This window comes from Sinocyclocheilus anshuiensis, unplaced genomic scaffold (genome assembly GCF_001515605.1).
Source record: "Sinocyclocheilus anshuiensis isolate Anshui unplaced genomic scaffold, SAMN03320099.WGS_v1.1 scaffold1149, whole genome shotgun sequence".
Taxonomy (NCBI): domain Eukaryota; kingdom Metazoa; phylum Chordata; class Actinopteri; order Cypriniformes; family Cyprinidae; genus Sinocyclocheilus; species Sinocyclocheilus anshuiensis.
Genome location: NW_015555317.1, coordinates 581,519 through 603,062, shown reverse-complemented (window position 1 = coordinate 603,062; position 21,544 = coordinate 581,519). Strand labels below are relative to the sequence as shown.

The 21,544-nt window shown below is 35.2% G+C and overlaps 1 protein-coding gene across 1 annotated transcript in view; it reads right to left on the bottom strand.

The window, feature by feature from the left end:
• The window catches only part of LOC107671589 (ephrin type-B receptor 1), a 248,840-nt gene that overhangs the window by 27,512 nt on the left and 199,784 nt on the right, over positions 1-21,544 (bottom strand). Inside the window, exon 7 of the mRNA XM_016464503.1 lies at positions 5,517-5,679. Coding sequence (XP_016319989.1) covers positions 5,517-5,679 — 163 coding nt within the window. The remainder of the gene's footprint in view (positions 1-5,516; positions 5,680-21,544) is intronic.

Genomic DNA, 21,544 nt, shown 5'->3' with positions numbered 1-21,544 from the left:
GGGCGGGGGGCGGCGGTCACAAAGACGTATGGAAAAAGGGAAGAATATAGATTTAAGAACTGTGAGGAGGTGTGAGCTTTGAATGAAATGGAAGAGATGGGTGAAAGAGAGAGGGCTAATAGAGTGATACCAATGATACAAAAGGAAGCGCTGAATCACGGTGGTCAGGTAATACTAATGCCTAGCGCTGACAGATGTCAACTGAGAAAGAGCGATGGAAAAGGACAGACAGGAAAAACACTTAAGGTACACAGCCGAAAGACAGCGACTAGTGAAGTGTGTGTGAGTGATGTGTGCGGTCCATCAGCACGGCTAATCCTGCCGTCACAGTCTAAAAACAACAAAGAAGAGAATGGAATGGCCTTTATCGATGGTCAAATACAAACAAACCCTCGACTTGCTCACACACATCCAGGAGAACAAACATTCGTGTGGTTTGAAGAAGCTACTTTGAGATCCTAGCATGCTAAGCTACAAGCTACTCATAATTTTAAGCAGCTAAATTGCAAACTAAAAAAATGTGGCTAGCATCACAAAGCTATGTAAACATAGAAGAATTAGAGAGAAAGTGTGTCTGAGAAAGCTAGGGGGGAAGAAACTAGAGGCAGCATGAGTGAAAAAGACTGATATACATCATTACTTGACAGACTTATGACTTCATTGCATTCTAAGTAAACTTGCATTATGCACACTACTGTTCAAAAACATTTTTAGTTTTCTTTTTTGTTTCTCAGAAAAGATGCATTAAATTGGTAACGTAATTTAAAAGTAACGGGAAGGACATTTACATTGCTGTAATAAATTCCTTTCTTTTGAACTTTTTATTCACCAAAGAATCTTGAAAAATGCTTCACAGTTTCCACAAAAACATCAGGCAACACAACCGTTTTCTTGAATGTTTCTTTCTACCACTATATTTTGCAATATATTAAAATAGAAAACAGTTATTTTAAATTAATAATATTTCACAGTATTATTTTTTCCTGTATTTTGGATAAAATAAAATATAAAATAAAAATCTTACCAACCCCAAACTTTTGAACAGTAGCAGTAACATTTTTTAATATGTTGCATGTTTATTGGATGCATAACATGTTTATGGTTGTTTTGTGTTATTCTAAAGTGTGTACTTCACTCCAAACAGGCCAAACGTGGGAAGAAACAGCGTAACACAATCGAATATAACCAGCACAGGGTGTCCCAACTGGACTGCAAGTAGACACTGGTTTAGATCAGTTTAAACCAGTGCAAAGCAAGCGCGACTCATTTTAATTCACAATTTCCACACATAACATGCATTTGTTTTGTGAATGAAGGTGTATTAAAACTTTGCATTTGTGTGTAAATATGTGTGTCACAGCACACTAGAATAAAAAAATAAAATAAAATAATAAATAAATTCATGCATGATAACCTGAGCAATTGAGTATCATAATGGCAGCAGGTTTCACGCTTTCTATTCAAGCCAGAAGACTAAATGGATTCTTTATTGTTAAACATTACATTGCTATAGTAATTTTTCTCTAAAAACTTTTGAGTGTCTCTCACTCCATGCCCTGAGCTGTCTGACGGGCAATGTCAATCAGCTTGATCATCTCAAACTTGGTCTCGATGATGTGCAGGTGGTGGTAGAGACTCGAGCCTTCACACCACTGTGTAACTATAGCCAGCTGGGGTTTGGTGGTGTAGCCCATGAAGAGCAGGATATTCACATGGCGGGTTTTCCTGCGGGAGATAACGAATTTTCAGTAAGCTTTGACAGAACAATGTTTTGGTAGAACATGAGACTTAACATTTAATGACACAAAATCAAAGGTTTATAAATAACAAGTGAACTGGGTAATTGTTTAGTAAATATTTAAATACTAAGTTTTATTGCTTAATTTCTAAAATAATTGACAGGACACTATCAATTAACAAGGATAGAAAACTCTTAATACAATAAAGTCAGTGGTCAGTGAAAGGATGTGCTTAGCCCTTATGATGATAGTCAATCTTAGGAGGTCAAATTAAATATTATATGAGATTTAATTTTATTATCTTGTACTGTTTTATATTTAATTTAATGGTTTAATTGAATTATTTACATTTTTATAATTTAATATATAACACATTTAATTTTTATCAACCTTGTAACCAACAATTGGGATCTTTTAAACCTCTTTTGATTATTTTCATCCAATAAAAATTACATAAAATAAACAATGAGGTCAAATTTAATATTATATGAGATTTGTTTTTATTATATTATATTTAATATTAATAGTTTAATTTATATGTAATAATTTAATACAATTTTTGCAACCTGGTTACTAACAATTGGGATAGCTTGAAACCTTTTGGATTATTTTCTTCCAACAAAAATTAAATAAAAAAGTTATAAATTAGTACAAATGTATGAATTAACAAATTAAATATTATATTTTATTATTTAATGGTTGATTTTTGCAACCCTGTTGCCAATAATTGGGGTAATTTAAACCCCTTTAGATTATTTCTTTTCCAATAAAACTGTAATAAATAAATATGTATAAAATAAAATAATAATAATAATAATAATAATAATAATAATAATAATTTGCACTCGTGGTCGTTTTTAGCATGCTGGCTAAATCCATAATGGCCAACGGGAAGTAGTGCAGTCTCTGTGTGTACTGGGCTTAAACACACCTCATTTAACAGAATAATTTATTCGTCATTACACCTGACTGTCAAAATAAGAGAGAAAGAGACAGACTCCAAGGAGAGCATGTGTTATGATTCTAGAGAAGGTGTGTGTGCGTGAGGTGGACTTCTCTCCCCCATGAATGGTGCGAATTGTCGTAACGAATGTCGTGCCATGGCAGAATGCCAGTGGACGTACCCGTTAGCTGGTGCAGAGTGAACGCGGGCACTAATTACTTTAGTAAGTATGACGGCACGGTTACGCCTGCACACACACGCATGCAGAAATTTGTCTTAATCAGTGTGACATCATTGTGCTCTGTCTGTACTTTCCATTTAATTTGAGTTGGTCAATACTATATTTCAACACTGCTTGATGAAGAGTATGTATAAGCGTGCGTGCCTGTTTGTTTGTTTGTTGAGTGCATGTATACTGACATGAATTTACATGATTGATTTGTGTGTGTATTGCATGCATGTGTGTGATTTGCATGATTGATTTGAATACGTTACAAATACACAAACCCAAAACCTGCAACATGCATGCGACAAACACACTTTGACAGATAAGCACACAAACCATTCAAATCGCATACAAACACATTCATACTATTCATGCAAATACACAACATGCAATGCATGCAAGCAACAAAAACTGAAAATAAAACAAATCAATCATACAAATCATAACCACATCCATGCAACAAACAGACAAATGAGCCATGCAAATACACACTGAACATTCAACAAACATAACAAACTTGCAGAACATGCACACAACATGCAAACAACCAAAACTTAAAGACAAATCATTTATGCAAATCACGCACGCAATGAACAAAACAAACATACAAATCAAAAATACACAAACACATATTCAACATATTTGTGTATGCCATGCAAATACATACACCAAACATGCAACATACTCACATTCACCTAGCATATATGCAACAATCAATCATGCAAACCGCACCCAGATGCATTAAAAAAATTAGCAAATCAGCTATGCAGATTCACACACACTGAACATGCAACACACATCCAAAACTGAAACACATAATCATGCAAATAGCACACATGCAGTCAACAAAACATAAATATAAAACAACCATTAAAATTACAAATACCGTACACACATGCCACAAACTTGCATATACATAGACAGCAAACATAACATGCAACACACACACACACACACACACTAAACAAACAAACAAACAAACAAACAAACAAACAAACATGTAACAAAAAAAAACCACCTTCAAAGCTGAAACATACAAATCAATCATGCAGATCACATACAAATGCATGAAACAAACACAAAAATCAGCCATGCATATTTTGATTGTGTGCATTTTTATGCCTGATTTGCAAGTTTGTTGCATGCATGTGTGTATATGCGATTTCACTACGTAGTTGACTTGTGTGCTTTGTTTATGAATATCCTGCATATCTTGTAGCTCAAACAGTAAAGCATGGTGCTAGCAATGCCAAGGTCATGGGCTTGATTCTTAGAGAATGCATTAACTGATAAAGCATATACCTTGAATGCAATGTAAGTCACTTTGGATAACATGCATAAATGCAGCTCTAAATCACAAATGCATGTATTATAGTAAAGAAAGATGTAACATACCATCTAATAATAGGGCCATGTTTACACATTAGACCTGTGTCTCTTTGTGTGTCTGTCCCAGATTGCCAGTGCAGTTCAGTTATATTTATACCAGTGTGACAGCAAAGACAAGGAGGGTTGTGTAAAAGATGAAGCCTAAAAAATGAATGTGTGAGTGAGCTGGGCAGGTAAAGTGTGCGTGTTTGTGTGTGAAGCCCCATGAAATAGCCAGCTGCCTGGCGGATTACTTTCTGTCCTGTAGAGTCCAGTCCCCCTGGAATGTGTGTGTGTATCCCTGGCACAGTCATCAGGCAGGACATGCTAGACTACAGATACAGAGCCATTAATCAAACACATTAATGAGTTTTAATGAGAGACAGAGGTTACGTGTGTGTGTGTGTGTGTGTGTGTGTGTGTGTGTGTTTGAGGGAGAGAGAGAAAGAGAGAGATTCATGTTTCTTGTTGTCCATTTTAAAGTTTGAAAACAATCAAATGCACCACAGATGAAACAAACGGAATTTTTATTTTGTTTGTGTGCCACTAATGAATGAAATGAGCCAAAAGACACAATAAACATCCACTCACTTCCACTGAGAGTGAGTGAGAAAAAAAGAAAGAAAAAAAAAACAGAGAAAGAGAGTGAAAAGAGTGATAGAAAGAATGAGAAAGCTGGCTGGGAGGAACAAATAAGACAACAAAGCATGATAAAAAAAAGAGCAAGATAGATAGATAGAACAATAGATAGATAAATAGAACGATAGAACGAGATAGATAGATAGAACGATAGATAGAACGATAGAACGAGATAGATAGATAGATAGATAGATAGATAGATAGATAGATAGATAGATAGAACGATCGACAGACAGACAGACAGACAGATAGATGGATAGATGATTATTCACATCATGCTCTAATCAATGAGCTAAGCATTCTGGGAAAGCTTGAATGCCACACATGGTCCTGATGAAAAATCATTGAACTAAGCAGTTTGTCTGGAGAACAGTCAAATACACACACACACACACACACAACCTGTCTATGATACACAGTGATGATCAGTCAAACTTGGAAATCTACTGAGCATAAAAATGGAATAGTGAACATTTATTTCTACAACTCTAAATAAATCTGCTCAAGGAATGAGATCACCCAGATCCAAAAAGTGCCTCCGCGCACACACACACACAACACACACACAAACACAGGCAGGCGTTGGCGTGGGGGTTCGTACCATCTGTGAGGGTTTGGAAGCACATTTTGCTGCTGTATTTGCCGAAACCGGCAACCGTCCTGGCGCGAACCTGCATCACGTACATGGTGCCCGGCCGTAATCCGTCCACACGAGCCGTGTTCGTCTGACTCCTCACCTGTGTGGAGTTCACCTCAGACAGCTCCTGCCAGACAGAGAGAGATTTGGTTGATTTTTTTTTTTCATTACAGATTTAATTACACTACAGACAATATTCAAAAACAAAACAAAAATCACAAATGAGAGCTTGTTAATATCTCAATTGTTTCTCTTGCAATGAGACCACATTTCTCCATCATCCTTTGCTTAAGTCCATCAGATAATTCAGAGAGTGGAAAGAAATTGCTCATTTTTCTCCTTAAGAGTTTTAGAAGAGATCTAAAAGATGTCTCAAACTATGCTCAAATTGACCAAAAAGTCTAGAATCACAAGTCTTTCAAAACCAAATAATGTGAGCTATAGTATCTGAGAAACATTTGAGACCAAGTTGATATTCAAACAAACTTTAACTGAGACCTCTATTAAATGGGGCCTCGGAGTAAAAACGCTTTCCTTTTTTGGGGAGGAAAAAAATCTTGGTTTAGTAAAATAAGCCTCTTTGAAGATCCGCAGACGAGCACTGATGCCATCAGAGAGGACATTTAGGAGCAGACGAGACAGTAATGTGTTCCTGTTGAGATCTCTTTCTAAACTCCAACACCTCACCAACTGAGAGCGAGAAAATGTGTGTACTGTATGTGTGTAGAGAGAAAGTGGTAGATTATAATTGGCTAAATAATTCACCCTGTTATCATAACCGTCTTTAAAATAAAGAAATAGCACACCATTTAATTTTTGTCAAAAATTTCTACTAATATTTAAAGGTTTCTATTCAATATGATACAGTGCAGTTAGCAATGAAGAAATTTAAAGCAACTGTAAGTAGTTTTGTGTATTTTTGCGACTTTGGAGCCTGCAATTAAGTGAGTGAAATTCACTGTGGTAAATATATCACTGTTGTAATTACAGTGAATAGCTGTACTCATGCATTTGTTGTTGCAGTAAAACAATCCACCCTTTTTGCAAAATTTCATAGCCATTCACACTAACTTACTCCCAGATCAGACATTTTTGGGGGGAAATGTGGTAAAGAAACAAGCCATTCGCCTTTTTAGAAGTCAGTGTACCATCAGACTTTAAAATTGATATTTCAAGGTCAAAACTTGCATCCAGTTGCTTTAATAAAGCAGCTTTTAGGTCAACATGACATCAAAACTGACTTACTTTCTTTATACTTTTCAAGCTCCACTCAGTTTCTGATAGATCAAATCAGAATCAGATCATTTCTCATTGATTACCTTGTTTTTTCAAAAATACAATCATATTATGCAGGTAAAATGAGTTTGTTTCATGTGTTTCATGTTAACCATTAAAACCTGGCCTCCTTTGTACTTCAAAAAATAAGAAAGCAGAAAGCTTCCTTTTAATTTGGAAGAGATGAAAGGTAAAGAATACTTTGAGAAATACAGGGAAAAAGAAAAAAAAAAAAAAAACAGCACTACTTCACACACGCTAGAAACTAATGTGCCTGTCAGTTAATGTCTCTGAGCAGAACTGATGCGCTTTCATTGGATTTTAGTTTGCACTCATCAGCCGGCTTACATTAAAATGTGCCATGATATACAATAAGACAATGAAAAGACAAAGAAAACAAGGATGAAGCCTTGAGTGTGAAACTGAAATTAGATTCAGATTCATTTCAAGTGTAGTCTGTTATAAACTGCAACAAATAAGATTTATATGTTTATATTGATGCCATAATGTCTGTCACCCCAGTGTCTGCATCTGTTCAAACACTAAAGCATACAGTATAATACACTGGTAAGCAATAACACTGGATCAAACAGTTCTCACTCATAACTATCCTAAATTATTATCTAAATATATCCTAAATATATACTATCCTATATATATATACACAGTATACACAGTATATATATACACATTATCTTATATATCTTAGTAATATAAAATATTAGTTTTATAAAATATAAAACACAATTAAATGCACAAATGCATTACATATACACATGTACATGTATAAATACAAAGGACTTAAATATTTACATATTTACAGTTTGTCCCTACATTACCTGCCTGAATACTTTTATAGTGTATATATGATTTGTCACATTTGTCTTTGTCTCTGTTTTATCACAGTCTTTGTTTTCTGTTTGTGTTGTGAGTGAAAGCAAAACGTACTAAAAATGAGACTTTTTAGAGTCTCTTAATGAGAGAAAATTTAGTTTTCAAGGTCTCATCAAAATTCACAGCAGCACGACGCTGAAAGCCCACACTACACATGAAAACCCCTACTGTGATGGCCAAAGGCAAAATCTGTTTCTTAACAACTGCAACATAATAATAACCATGGAAAAAAATAACAGTGATATTAATAATTCAGGTTCAGAGCGTGCATGAGTGACGTGAAGGGGCATGCAGGAGGATTTGGCATGTTGTCTGTAATTTACAAAAGACGGTATGTCTAAATATGTGTCATCCTCATGGTGGCGAATGAGCAGAAATGAAAAGAGTCTGCACCTAACATCACCTCAGCCATAAAACAAGCGTGACGAGCACTAGTGCTTTGAGATATAAATTATGAAGACTCTTACAAACACGTGATCATGACCTCACCACTGGGCCATAAATAAATAAACACAGTGAGTGTCATTTAGGGCATCGGGCAAACAATATTTGCGCTTATGATGGAATCTGCTGTTCTTTTTTCATTTTAATGGAATAGTTCACCCAAAAATGAAAATCCAAGACGTGGAGGATTTTTTCTTCATTGGAACAGATTTGGAGACATGTAGCATTACATCACTTGCTCACCAATGGGTCCTCTGCAGTGAATGGGTGCCGTCAGAAGGAGAGTCCAAACAGATGATAAAAACATCGCAATAACATACAAGTAATCCACACAACTCCAGTCCATCAATTAATGTCTTGTGAAGTGAAACGTTGCGTGTTTGTAAGAATTAAATGCAAAATTTCTGGTCCAAGTCCATAATAACGATTCCTCCAGTGAAAAGGTCCATCTCCTGCTGTCCTCTCACATCAAAATCCAATATTCGCGTTTAGAATGTGTGGACCATTTTTGCTTGCAAACAGCGTTTCTCTCCCAATTCAGACAAGATTGCTTTTTTACTGGAAAATATTATGGAAGAGGACTCGTATTTCAGCAGGAAGCAACAGTTTGAAGTTAAAAACATCTTAATGATGGATTTGTTTCTTACAAAATGCAGCTTTTCACTTCAAAAGTCATTAATCGATGAACTGGAGTGGTGTGGATTATTGTGATGTTTTTATCATCTGTTTGGACTCTCATTCTGACGGCACCCATTCACTGCAGAGGATCCATTGGTGAGCAAGTGATGGAATGCTAAATTACTCCAAATCTATTCTGACAAACTCCTCTACTCCTCATGTTGTTCCAAATATATACTTTTTTTTTTGTGGAAGGATTATTCATACTACACTTTTCAAAACAATGAAAGTGAAAAAGATGGATGCTGTCAAACCATACAAGTAGCCCACATGACTTGTGCGCTATATAAGCATTTTAATATTATATATTATATGGCTATTATGTTTTTTTTTTTAAGTCATATGATACATTTGTGTGAGGAACATACTGAAATTCATACTAATATTTGCTGAATTATAAGATTTCTTTGGGTGAACTAGACCTTTAAAAGCATAAACCGTTATTCAAAAAAGTGTTTTCAACATAATTTGCATGCCCAATTACCTCTTGGGGTTTATTAACCCAGAGTAATGAAATGTAATTTACATTCTTTGCAACTGTCCTTGTGTAGCGCACAGATCACAATCTGCCTTAAAACCTGTCAGAAACACTGCTGTTCTGGAGATTACATTAGCGCAGTGCTGAGTGAAACGAATTAACACGATTTAAAAATAAATAAATAAACAACTCTCAGATTCTGTTTGTGATTTCTCACGTCTTATCAGGGCCGTCTTTGATTGTGCCCAAACAATTTATTTTGAAAGAAACTGAAAAATGTTCAGTGTGAATATGTTCAGAATACTAGCATATCACTTACTGCACACTGCACTTACACTCCATAAAAGAACCATATTTGGTTCGCCAAAGAACCTTTCAGTGAACAGTTCTTACATTTTTTTTTTCTTAGTGTTAAGAATGTTTTAAAAATCTAAAACTTACTTCTGGTTCATTCGTGTCACAGGAAAAAAAAAAAAAGTTCTTACGGGTGTTACACACAAAGAAAATGTACATATTTTGCATACTTCAAAATTAGTATGCAAAATATGGTAGTGTGCTATTCTGAACATAGCCAGTGTTCGCCTGTGTGCCACTTCACTTTCCATGTTGATCTGGCTACTGTTCCCTCGGCAGTGATGCCCCTCTGGGAGCGGCCTTCTCCCGCTGTCAGTCAAATGGGGATTATGGGAAGTCCCTCCCAACCTCTACCACCTCAAGATGGTGTGGAAAGTAGGCGGAGCTTGTGGCAGGCAGCCAATAGGAGCAGCTGCCAGGGCAGACAGACACGGTTCTCAGCAGGTCCTCAGTGAGCAGTGGGTCTGTTTTGGCAAGAGGCAGGTGTCACCGCCATAGACCAGCAAAGCAATCTGTCCTGCTGAAGGGAGTCGCCTGTCCCACACACACACACACACACGATCACACAAACAGGGGGACGGGGCTGGTGTCAAATCAATCCTTCTGTTAATGGACCATGGACCACATACACACACACCATCTCAAACATCCTTCAGTGAACATGGCATGGCTGGCCGTGGCAAAGCGCCACTTCCCCCAATCGGGTGGCACATGCCACCTCTGCTTGCAGGATGGCAACACCACCTGGTAAGACCTATGAAACACAAAGACTGTACTAGGGAAGATTACTTATAGAGAATATAATTGCATTACTGCTAAGGCTGATTCATTGATTCGATTATGTTCTTAATTTTGATTTATATGGGCATTTATCAAGATATACTCTTTCTGCTGGCTGAATCACTGAATAAAAAATTGGCTTAGGATTTACTTTGAAACAATTTTCACATCAAAATTGTAAATAATGAATAAATAGGTACATTTCACAAATAATTATAAAGAAACATGTCGAATTAAACATCTTTTTAAGTAGACTGAAACAGTATTTTCTTGTAAAATATACACTGAACAAAATTATAAACGCAACACTTTTGTTTTTGCCTCCATTTTTCATGAGCTGAACTCAAAGATCTAAGAGTTTTTCTATGTACACAAAAGGCCTATTTCTCTCAAATATTGTTCACAAATCTGTCTAAATCTGTGTTAGTGAGCACTTCTCCTTTGCCGAGATAATCCATCCACCTCACAGGCGTGGCATATCAAGATGCTGATTAGACAGCATGATTATTGCACAAGTGTGCCTTAGGCTGGCCACAATAAAAGGCCACTCTAAATTGTGCAGTTTTACTGTATTGGGGGGGTCTGGGGGGGTCCGAAAACCAGTCAGTATCTGGTGTGACCACCATTTGCCTCACGCAGTGCAACACATCTCCTTCGCATAGAGTTGATCAGGTTGTTGATTGTGGCCTGTGGAATGTTGGTCCACTCCTCTTCAATGGCTGTGCGAAGTTGCTGGATATTGGCAGGAACTGGAACACGCTGATCGTATACGCCGATCCAGAGCATCCCAAACATGCTCAATGGGTGACATGTCCGGTGAGTATGCTGGCCATGCAAGAACTGGGCACACCTTGCTTTTCAGACCGATGAGATTTGTAAAAATCGACGCGTTTCAGAAAGGTGGGGCATAGAGGAGAAACAATAATGTACAGTATGTGGAAAATAATGTGTTTTTTTTTAACCTTAAACTGCATAAACACATTTCATTACACCAAATACACAAAATAATGTTCTTTTTAGCAACATCATATGACCCCTTTAAAATGAAGTAATCTTTGTTTTATTTACGGCTTTGAAAAATAATTTTATAGCACATTAAATTACACAAGGTAGTGTTTATGGGGTAGTTTTTTTTTTTTTTTGAACGATTAAAACAGTGTGATTTGCTTCAGGAATCGAGCTAAACTAGACATGTTGTATGTTTAGGTAAAAAAAAAAAACACAATTCAACAATTCAAAACAGTTCATAAGAGTCATTGTTTGTGAATCAGACTACACTGGTTGCACTGTATGTTTTTGATTCATTAAGTAGAACCGGTTCATAAGATTCGTTTGTTTGTGAATCGGACTACACTTGTTGCACTTTACATTTCTGATTCATTAAATGGAACCGGTTCATAAGAGTCATTGTTTGTGAATTGGACAACACTGGTTGAAATGTACAATTTTGATTCATTAAAAATAACTGATTCATAGGAGTCGTTTGTGAATCGGACTGCACTGATTGCATCTTACGTTTTTGATCCTAGTTTGTGAACTAGTTCACAAAAAACATTTGTTTGTCGATTGGAGTACACTGGTTGAAATGTATGGTTTTAATTCATTAAATAGCACTGGTTCATACGAGTAATTTGTTTGTGAATCAGATAATTGTGTTACATGTTTCTCATTCACTAAAAGCAACTAGTCATTTGTTCATGAGTCAGACTACACTGTTCATGCTTTACATTTTTGATTCAATAAAGAACCTGTTTATAAAAGTATTTTGTTTATGAATCTGGCTCGTTGAACTGTACATTTCTTTCAATGTTTGTTGCCATTATTTCATGGTACACTGTCTTTTTATCACAATGTTCACATTCACAACTCTATCAAACAACTTATATCACCATGCATCAGAGAACCAGCACCTTCTAAAGGGGTACAATATGAAAATATTTATATAAATTGAAAAATAAAACATAAAAATTATATTTATTGTATTTACATTTTATTTAAATTTTTTTGAAATGTTAAAAAATAACAACAGATCCTAAACTACACAATTACTAAGCATATTTCCGGGGAAATCCTGTGCAAGCTGAGCAAATGGCATTAAGATGAATGGAAATGCTATTAGAAAGGTATTACAGACCTCACTGGTTACCCAGAACATTGTTTTTGAGATCCTTTGAAGTCTTATGAGATGGTACTGTATGTGTTGAGCTATGGGTTCAACTCTGCATTCAGTGCAGCATGGAGAGATCGCCGAGATTGAATTCATTCAACTGAAACAAAACCTTGTATTGGCCTTGTGCATGGTTTCATATCTTTTTAATAACAGCATCGCTTTTGTACTGACATCTGGGTTTCACGTCCTGCTACGCACGCCGCATAATACTGACACAGCTTCAGAGAAATATTTAGCTGCAATCACGCAAAATGAAAAAGTGAATGGGGAGGAAATTTCTCAAAATTGTGCAACACTTGTGCAAGGGGGACACGGACGCTCAATTTAGTAGAAGAACTCGAGAAGTGCGTTCTAATATGCTAAATTGCATTATCAAACAACCTGTTATATAAACCATCTTTGCTCGTCTAAAGAGAGCTAGTGTGTGCTGTTAATCAGCAGCAGTGTTGTTCTACAGGAAAGAGAGAGAGAAATTGTGGAGCTGCGAGCCAATACTCCTTCGGCTTGCAAACCGAGCTACATGAGATAATTTCGGGATAACAGTCGAAAGTGAGCTAAATGTGAGCAAATTACAAACTGGATAACCTTTAAATTTAATTATTTTTATATTATTATTATTATTATTTCTTATGCATCTGTTGTGATTATATTATTATTATTTTAAATCCTTTTTATGTAAAGCGCTTTGAATTACCATTGTGTTAAAATGTGCTATAGAAATAAACTTGCCTTGCTTATATTTAACAATTTATTCCAAATTATACTAAAATTAATTCAAATAAATGGTAATACTTACGTTTTTATAATTAATTTTGCACAACTGTATTTTTTACAGTCATGCCAATAAAGCAATTTTGAATTTGAATTTGAGAGAGAGAGGTGGGGAGTGGATTATAATATATTATATACCTAAACTTTAAACATCAATATATCAGGGAATCATTTATCATGATGAATTGTGTTAATTTATGACATATACATATATATTATCTCTCTCACACACACACACTAAACTGATAGCAATAAGAATAGATTTATGAACAATTTATACAGAAATGCACCAAGCATTTATTTGTATAAATGTCTTTTACACACACACACACACACAAAGACCCTAATAAACACTGTAAAAAATGATTTTTCAAAGTTGAAAACAATAATAACAAAACAGATTATTGGAGCATGTACGTCAATTTCAATGTGCTACTTGCGGTTTCTTTGTAATTGTTTGTGAAATCTATTACACTCTTATGCAATTTTGGTGCTCTTTGACAAAGTTGAAACTGCATGTTGAAACACCCTGAAAGCTCCTCATTACTGATTTTCTGGAGTTCAGTGATCCAACTACAGACTGTCAACACACCCTCAACAGGTAAATGATTTCATTCTTAAAACGTAAATACAAATTTAACTTTAAAAATGTAACTGGCTTCCAAACAAACATGTTCTTATCTCTTTTATTATTATTTTTTTAGTTTTTGGTCACATATAAGTGTGTGCAGCTCTGCTAAGCTGTGGACACTTCTCTCCTCTTCTCCACTAAGTAAGTAAAAGAGACAATGAATGTATAATTCATATTGTTAGATATTTTTTATTATTACTTGGGTTTATATAAACATGCCCAGTCACAATAAATATTAAAACTATCCCATGACTTTATATCACTTTTTTCTTTTAAGATTGTGACGGGCTCACATACTGTCCATTTTTGCTTTTGGCCTTCATAAAAAATTGTTTTTACACAAACACATGGACACAATGTACAGTAACTCTAAACTTAATTGTGTATTTCAGATGTATCACATCCCACAACCTCATCATCTACAGAGAAAAATAGCCACTTAATCACACCAAAATGATGGACTTTAAGGCATCATATTGATTGGATTGTGATTGTTTCACTGAAACTTGGTCAGTGAAACTTGGACTTGGTCACATCTATTGTTTTGTTCTTATTTTGTGTTTTACTTCGTTATGTATTTATTCATGTTCAATGTCAATTGTCATTCATTAATGTATTCAGCTAATAACTGTTGTTAAGAGCACTGATAATTTTGCATGTCAATAAAAACATAATTCACACAACATGCTGCTGTTGTGGTTATTGTTGCTGTTTTTTTCATGTAAAACTCTAACCGAGGCTACACTCTAAGATGCCTCATTACTGATTTTCTGGAGCTCAGCCATCAAACTACACAGACTGTCAACACACTCTCAACAGGTAAATAATTTCTTTCTTAAAATGTCTATAAATTAAAACTTTCAAATGCTAATTGGTTTCCTATGTCTTTTCTCTTTTTAGTTTAAGAGAACATGCGAGTGTGACCAGCTCTATTCAGGTAAGGATACTCTCCTTTTCTTCAATAAGTAACAAAGATATTGAATTGTTGGTCCATTTTGTTAGATATTTTTTTTATTACTAGGGTTTATGCGTAAACATACCCAGCTATCCCTTGACTTTATATTACTTTTTCCTTTTAACATTGTGAAGTGCTCACATACTACTTTTACCCTTCATAAACAATTGTTTTCACAAACAAATGAAAGGAGACACATTGTAAGTCTAAACTCAATTATGCATTAAAGATGCTGTGACATCCTACAACCTCATCATCTGCAGAGAGAAACAGCCATTCAATCACACCAAAATACAGATAATGATTAACTTAAAGGCATCATAGAGGATTGTGAAGATATTTCACTGGAGCTTGGTCTTCAATACACTATTTTATGTTCTATTTTGTTTTATTTCTTTAAGCATTTATTTATGTTCAATGTCCATCATCATTCATTAATGTATTCTGCTATTAACTGTTGTTAGAACACTGTCATTTTTGCTACAATTTCACGTCATTAAAAAAAGTACCTAATTGACACATTGTTGTTGTTGTTGTTGATTTTATGTAAAACCCTAAGAGACACTTCATGATATTATAAGACCAGGCAGATAGAGGAGTAAAAAACAATATTAATAAATAACATATAATAATACTAATTAATTACATTATTAATGACATTAACATAGTAATATTAATGAAAAACTATCATTAAAAAGGTTATTTATAAAAACCAATAAGGTCCTATATAGCATTTTCAAAGCATGGTTCTATATGGAACCCTACAAAAAAGGTTCTATTTAGCACTAAAAAGGGTTCTGCTATTGTTACAAGCCGAATAACCCTTTTCTGGTACTGTTTAGAACCATTTTTCTTAAGAGTGTAGCCATTTCTAAGTGAAAACGGTTTCTACACCATTTTTTTTTTTCAGTGTAGTGGCCATCAGGTCATGTGTGTTTAAGACACCCTCCATCGGATCAGATTTACACTCCAGCACAGAAGCTAGCACAGAAGGGCTAAAGCTGATGGTTGCACATGGGTAAGCTGTGACCCTCAGCTTTCAGATAACCAGCACAGACGACCTGGGTGAGATGTAAGAGCATGCAGGTGCCTGATCTCAAAGCATTAGAAGGTTCTGGGTTAGAGAGCCGCATTTTACCGCAGTAAATAATCCACAGAATATGATGGCGATACTGGAACCGTCTTTTCCTAGAGGCTTTTAGAGAGTGTTTTATGCAAGCGATGATTTTAATAGCCCGGTCACATTCAACTAATGGCACTGCTCGGATGCACCCGGCATTTTTATGAGATTGCAACTTACCATCCCATATCTGTTTGTAAATGCCGGACAGGGTCTTAGAGTTCAGTGTGGCTGATTTTAGACCTCACAGACTTCATTTTACCGGAGCACACTACAGCATTTAGGAGAGCACAGGAAGTGTGGCGGCACAGGGCCAGAGCTTCGGTGGTTCTCCATTAGCCTTGATGATTGAGGTTAGAAACTCGTGAACCCTTGTCCCAGAAAACTACCACTACATATATAAGGGTCCAGGCAGTTATCTCAGCTAGTATGAGAGATGCAGCGTAGCCTTCTATGTTACTGGAAGTGACAGCTTCTGCTGGTAATTGACAGCCATATTGGGGCAGCCTGCAGCTCTTTTGAAGGAAGTCGGGATGCTCTGTGGAGTGTCTCGGCAAAGGTGATATACAGAAACCCCTCCATGGACTTGTGAGCAAGTACAGCCAGACACTGTTACAGTGGAGAGATTTGTTTAAACTGGTGGTTCCCAGAAGGTTTTGCTTTGGATTTAGATTAACATTGGATTATCAAGTGGCAAGGCAAAACAGTAGGCCTATTATAATTAATGTTTAATGTAATCTCATTGGTATCATACATTGTTGTTGTTCTTCTTCTTCGTTGTTGTTGTTGTTGTTAATAATAATAATAATAATAATAATAATAATAATAATTTGATTCTAATATAACTGTTAAACCTACTTTTTACATTTTATAACCATTTTTATAACCAAATATATGTAAATATAATAATAATAATTATTATTATTATTATTTGATTGCAATATAATTGATAAACATATTTAAAAAAAAAAATAGAAAATGGACAGTATTCTCTTTCATTTAAAATATCAATATTTATATAACAACAACAATAATAATAATACTAATAATAATACAAATAACAGAAATGGAAACCAAACAATGTAAGAACCAAAACAATGTAAGAAGAAAAATAAATAAAAACTGACTACAATAAACATTAAATATGATATTCTGTTGAGTCGCCACTTGATGTTAAGTGTATTATATTGTATATGATTGATAATTCTATTAATTTTGATAAAATACATGATGAACCTATATATACACAATTTTTAAAAACATTATTAATTAAAATAACAACATACATGGGAAGCACCTAATTCTATAACCAAAATAATACAAATATCTTTACATTTCCAAATTTATTTATTAACTTTTCTTTCTCCTGTCCATGACCCCATCAACAAAAGTCACTCTGTGGTAAATTTTTGGGTTGTGATCCACCAGTTGAGAACCACTGGTTTAGATTAGACATGTTTCCAAAAACTGATAACCAGAGAAGTTATGAAAAGTTAATGAACAGGGCTGTAGCAACCTGTACGCTAGCTGAACATTTAGACAAGAAAAGCAATCAAATGTCTGCTTTACTCAACATTTACAAGTACAGAGAACATGTGTTTGCAGAATCTGCATAGCCAAAGACAATCTAAAGATAAAACTCCCCCATTTCGCTTATTCAGAGTCTCTGTGCATGTATAACGTTACAAGAATCTCATTTGTGAAGTCTAAACTAAGTCACGCACGTTCATGTTGGCTTTGCGGCTGCTGAAACATGAGTCAGAGTGCCTTTCTGATGCGGTAAAACATAATCACATACATGTACAGCTGTGGAACTTGATCGCATGGCAGGATGGCTTCAATCAGAGCTGAAACTTCAAATCGTACCCACAGTTCTCTCCTGCAGCGTGTGCGTGCACCACCACATTTTTATATTTGTGCCGATTTAGCCACTGAATTTGATCTCATGCCTGAAAAATGGACTCAGGTTGTCACAGTGACTGAGAGAATAAGCATCTGCCAGTCCTGCTGTCAACCGAACCGTAAAAAGACCCTCGGGCGGAATCACGCTGATCTCATCTTGACGGATGCAGTGCAAGATCGACTCGAGCTATTATAATGTATTCACACATATGACTCCTTCACCAGGTGCTCTTTTTCATTATTTATAATCTGACAGATGACCACATTCCTTGTCCATTTTTTTTAAACGGTGGTTTTATAGTTTTACAGCCGAAGTGTCTCATTTCTGTACCATTAACTTCACCAAACATAATTTGCAAACATGATTCCTCAAACTGGTATATGAGTTTGTATTGGATTGCTTGATAATAGGCCACACCCATTCTGCATCTCAGACAAACAATCAGGGACCAGTCACACTTACAAAAACATATATTTGTAAATATTTGGTAAATAAAGAATGAGAATAAGAATACAAATACAGCCAGACTACATTATACATTAAATGTGTTAAATATTAAAATAAAATAATAAATAAAATAGTTAAACATGTTAAAGGGGTCATATGATGCGATTTCAATTATGTGGAAAATAATGTGTTTTTTTTTTTTACCTTAAACCGCTTCATTACATTCATTACACCAAATACACAAAATAATGTTCTTTTTAGCAGCATCATATGACCCCTTTAAATATTGTGTTGGGATGCCACTTGATGTCCAATTTATTGTCTATATATTTTGAAACAGTAAATGATAAAATTATTCATAACATAAAATATATGGGAAGCATTTTCTACTGTTGAAATAATGATAATAATAATAATAATAATAATAATAATTATTATTATTATTATTATTATTATTATCATTATTAAAAACTAAACAAAATAAATAATAATTGTATATATTCTAATAAATATTAAGCGTATATGGTTTTTCAAGTATAACTGGTCACTGATTGGTTCATTGAGCTGTAGAGTAGGTGTGGTCTGTTATCAAGCAATCCAATACAAGCTCATAAACATTGCAACTTTGCGACTGCTGTCTGAACACTTTTCCACCATCATTCTGCTTCTTTTCACACTCTACTAATCAAAACCATGTAAACAACCTTTTAAAAGCCTGTTATAAAACCAATATTTCATATATATTTGTTAAAACACAATTGAAATTGTAATTATAAGATGTTAAAAAGCAGATGAGGTTGAAGCACCGCAAACACGCATTGTAACGCGCTTTCCACATCACTGTTTTCATGCCCAAAAGACAGCTGAATTAATGATATTTTCTGTACAGTGTCTGATTCTGAAGTACCTTTTTACTTCTCACCTGTTTTATAAATCAGCATATGATTATATGACATGCATATTTATAAGGAAATAAGTGCTGCACTTGTGCTATTTGCATTTGAGTAAACTATTGTCGAGAGGAGAGAATTATCCCAGATATAGATATTATTATCCCCGAGCTTTTGATTAAACCAATTTTCATGACGCAGCTCATTTATCTCGCCAAACATCACTGCAGAAAAGACAATAGTCAAAGATTTGTTCTCCAGATAAATAAGCAGTTCAGTGTTAGCAGACTTCAGTCACTACATGGAACAGAAAAAAGTCAGTGCATGTGTTCACATATTTCGGTTTCTACTAATCAGTGCTGGGTGGAGCAACTTGCAAAATAGGCTTTCAGTTAACAATGCTTAATTTAAACTAGAAAAAAAAAATCCAAATAATGATTTGCTAAAAATGAGTGTGCTTTCTTTGATTTGGCTGATAATTGAGGTTGAGGCTGCGTGATATATTGTGTATTCATCATATATTTACAATGATTTTGCTGTCATTTCTTTCATTAGGCCATTATGTTCTAGAATAATTAATATTAATAATAATGAATAATATATATACACACACACGTATACACTACCGTTCAAAAGTTTGGGGTCAGTGCGATTTTTTACATTTTTTTTTAAATAATTTTATTAGGCAAGGACACATTTAATTGATCAAAAGAGACAGTAAAACATTTATAATGTTACAAAAGATTTATATTTCAAATAAAAACGTTATATTCATTACACTGAGGACTGGAGTATTTGGGTGGAAAAATAAAACAAAATAAAATAAAATGCGTTTTTATATTTTTTTAAACATTAATTGTCCAATCAGACTTTAAAATCCAAACGTTTTGCCCATATAAAAACCCATATCTACCTCAATATAAGAATCAAACAATCTGTCCATGCATTTGACAGCAAGATTAAACTAATCCACAGAGACTGAAGTACAGCAACAGCAGGTAACTTATGTTTTATATTATGAACATAAGTAATGAGAACTGTATGGCTGTTCAGTCTAATTAATTATTAAAACCATCCAGCAATCTAAAATAATCAACATATTAATAATTAGTAACAGATTACTTCACTCTAAACCTGACTTCTTATGGCCACTTTTCTAATGCACTATAGAAAAGCTGATCTTGAATAGCTGATGTAAAGGCTGTCATTTGAATGTGTTTGTATGACAGCGGTGTGTGGAATATTACTACAGCCCTTCATAATGTACAGACAGCTTTGAATATACAGATCTGTCTGTATGTGTATGGAGGGCTGGAAAATATAGTGTTTGAAAGTGGTTTTATCAGACCTTGGCCGAGTACATGATGCCAGACAGCCAGGTGGAGATATATCAGGGGCGTTTCCTCCGAGGAGGCAAGGGAGGCAGTGTCTCCTCAAAAAATTGGATTAGAAAATAATCGATATTACAAACATACATCGCAAATATTACTAAATATGGCATTAAAAGTCTAAAAGTCACTCGTTTTTATAAAGTAACACTGTCAAACAGCGACACCCGCAGGTAAAGTTACAGCGGAGGCTTGCCTCCCTTCGCTCCATAGACTTTCTACAGAGACCCTAAAGTGTGCTGTGACTTGTCTGGAGGCTCATTGAGATGAATGGGGGAAAGTCACGTGAGAGCAGGCAATGCCTCCGTTGCGCTATAATTGGATATGATCGGTTATGATTGGATGTGATTGGTTTGTGTGATAAATCCCGCCTCTTGTTTTCGTGCGAGCTCTCGGCCTGAATGAAGAAAATGATGGCGTTATTGACTAATTATAAAGTAAGTAAACAACTCTCCCGCTTAGATACCACTACTTTGTATCACGTCAAAATAAAATTTGAAATGGTCTGAAAACGTCAGTTTTTAGTGAGCATTCAGCGTGATGAAATTAAAGATATATCTTTGTGTCTGTTGCAGTGTTTACTGAGCTTTTATGACACTGACCCGAAAATAAGTTGACTAGTAAAAAGAATATGGCGTTATTTTAATGACAAATGTCGAGAGCGCATTATTGTAGCGCGAAAGCACATTAATACAATGCGCAGCGCGGGTTTCCCTTGCTCTCGCGCAAAACCGGACGCTCGCGCTCAGATACACGCTGCTCTCGCCCGGAGAGAGTGCGCGCACTTAAAACGTGTCTCTCTCCGGGCGACAGC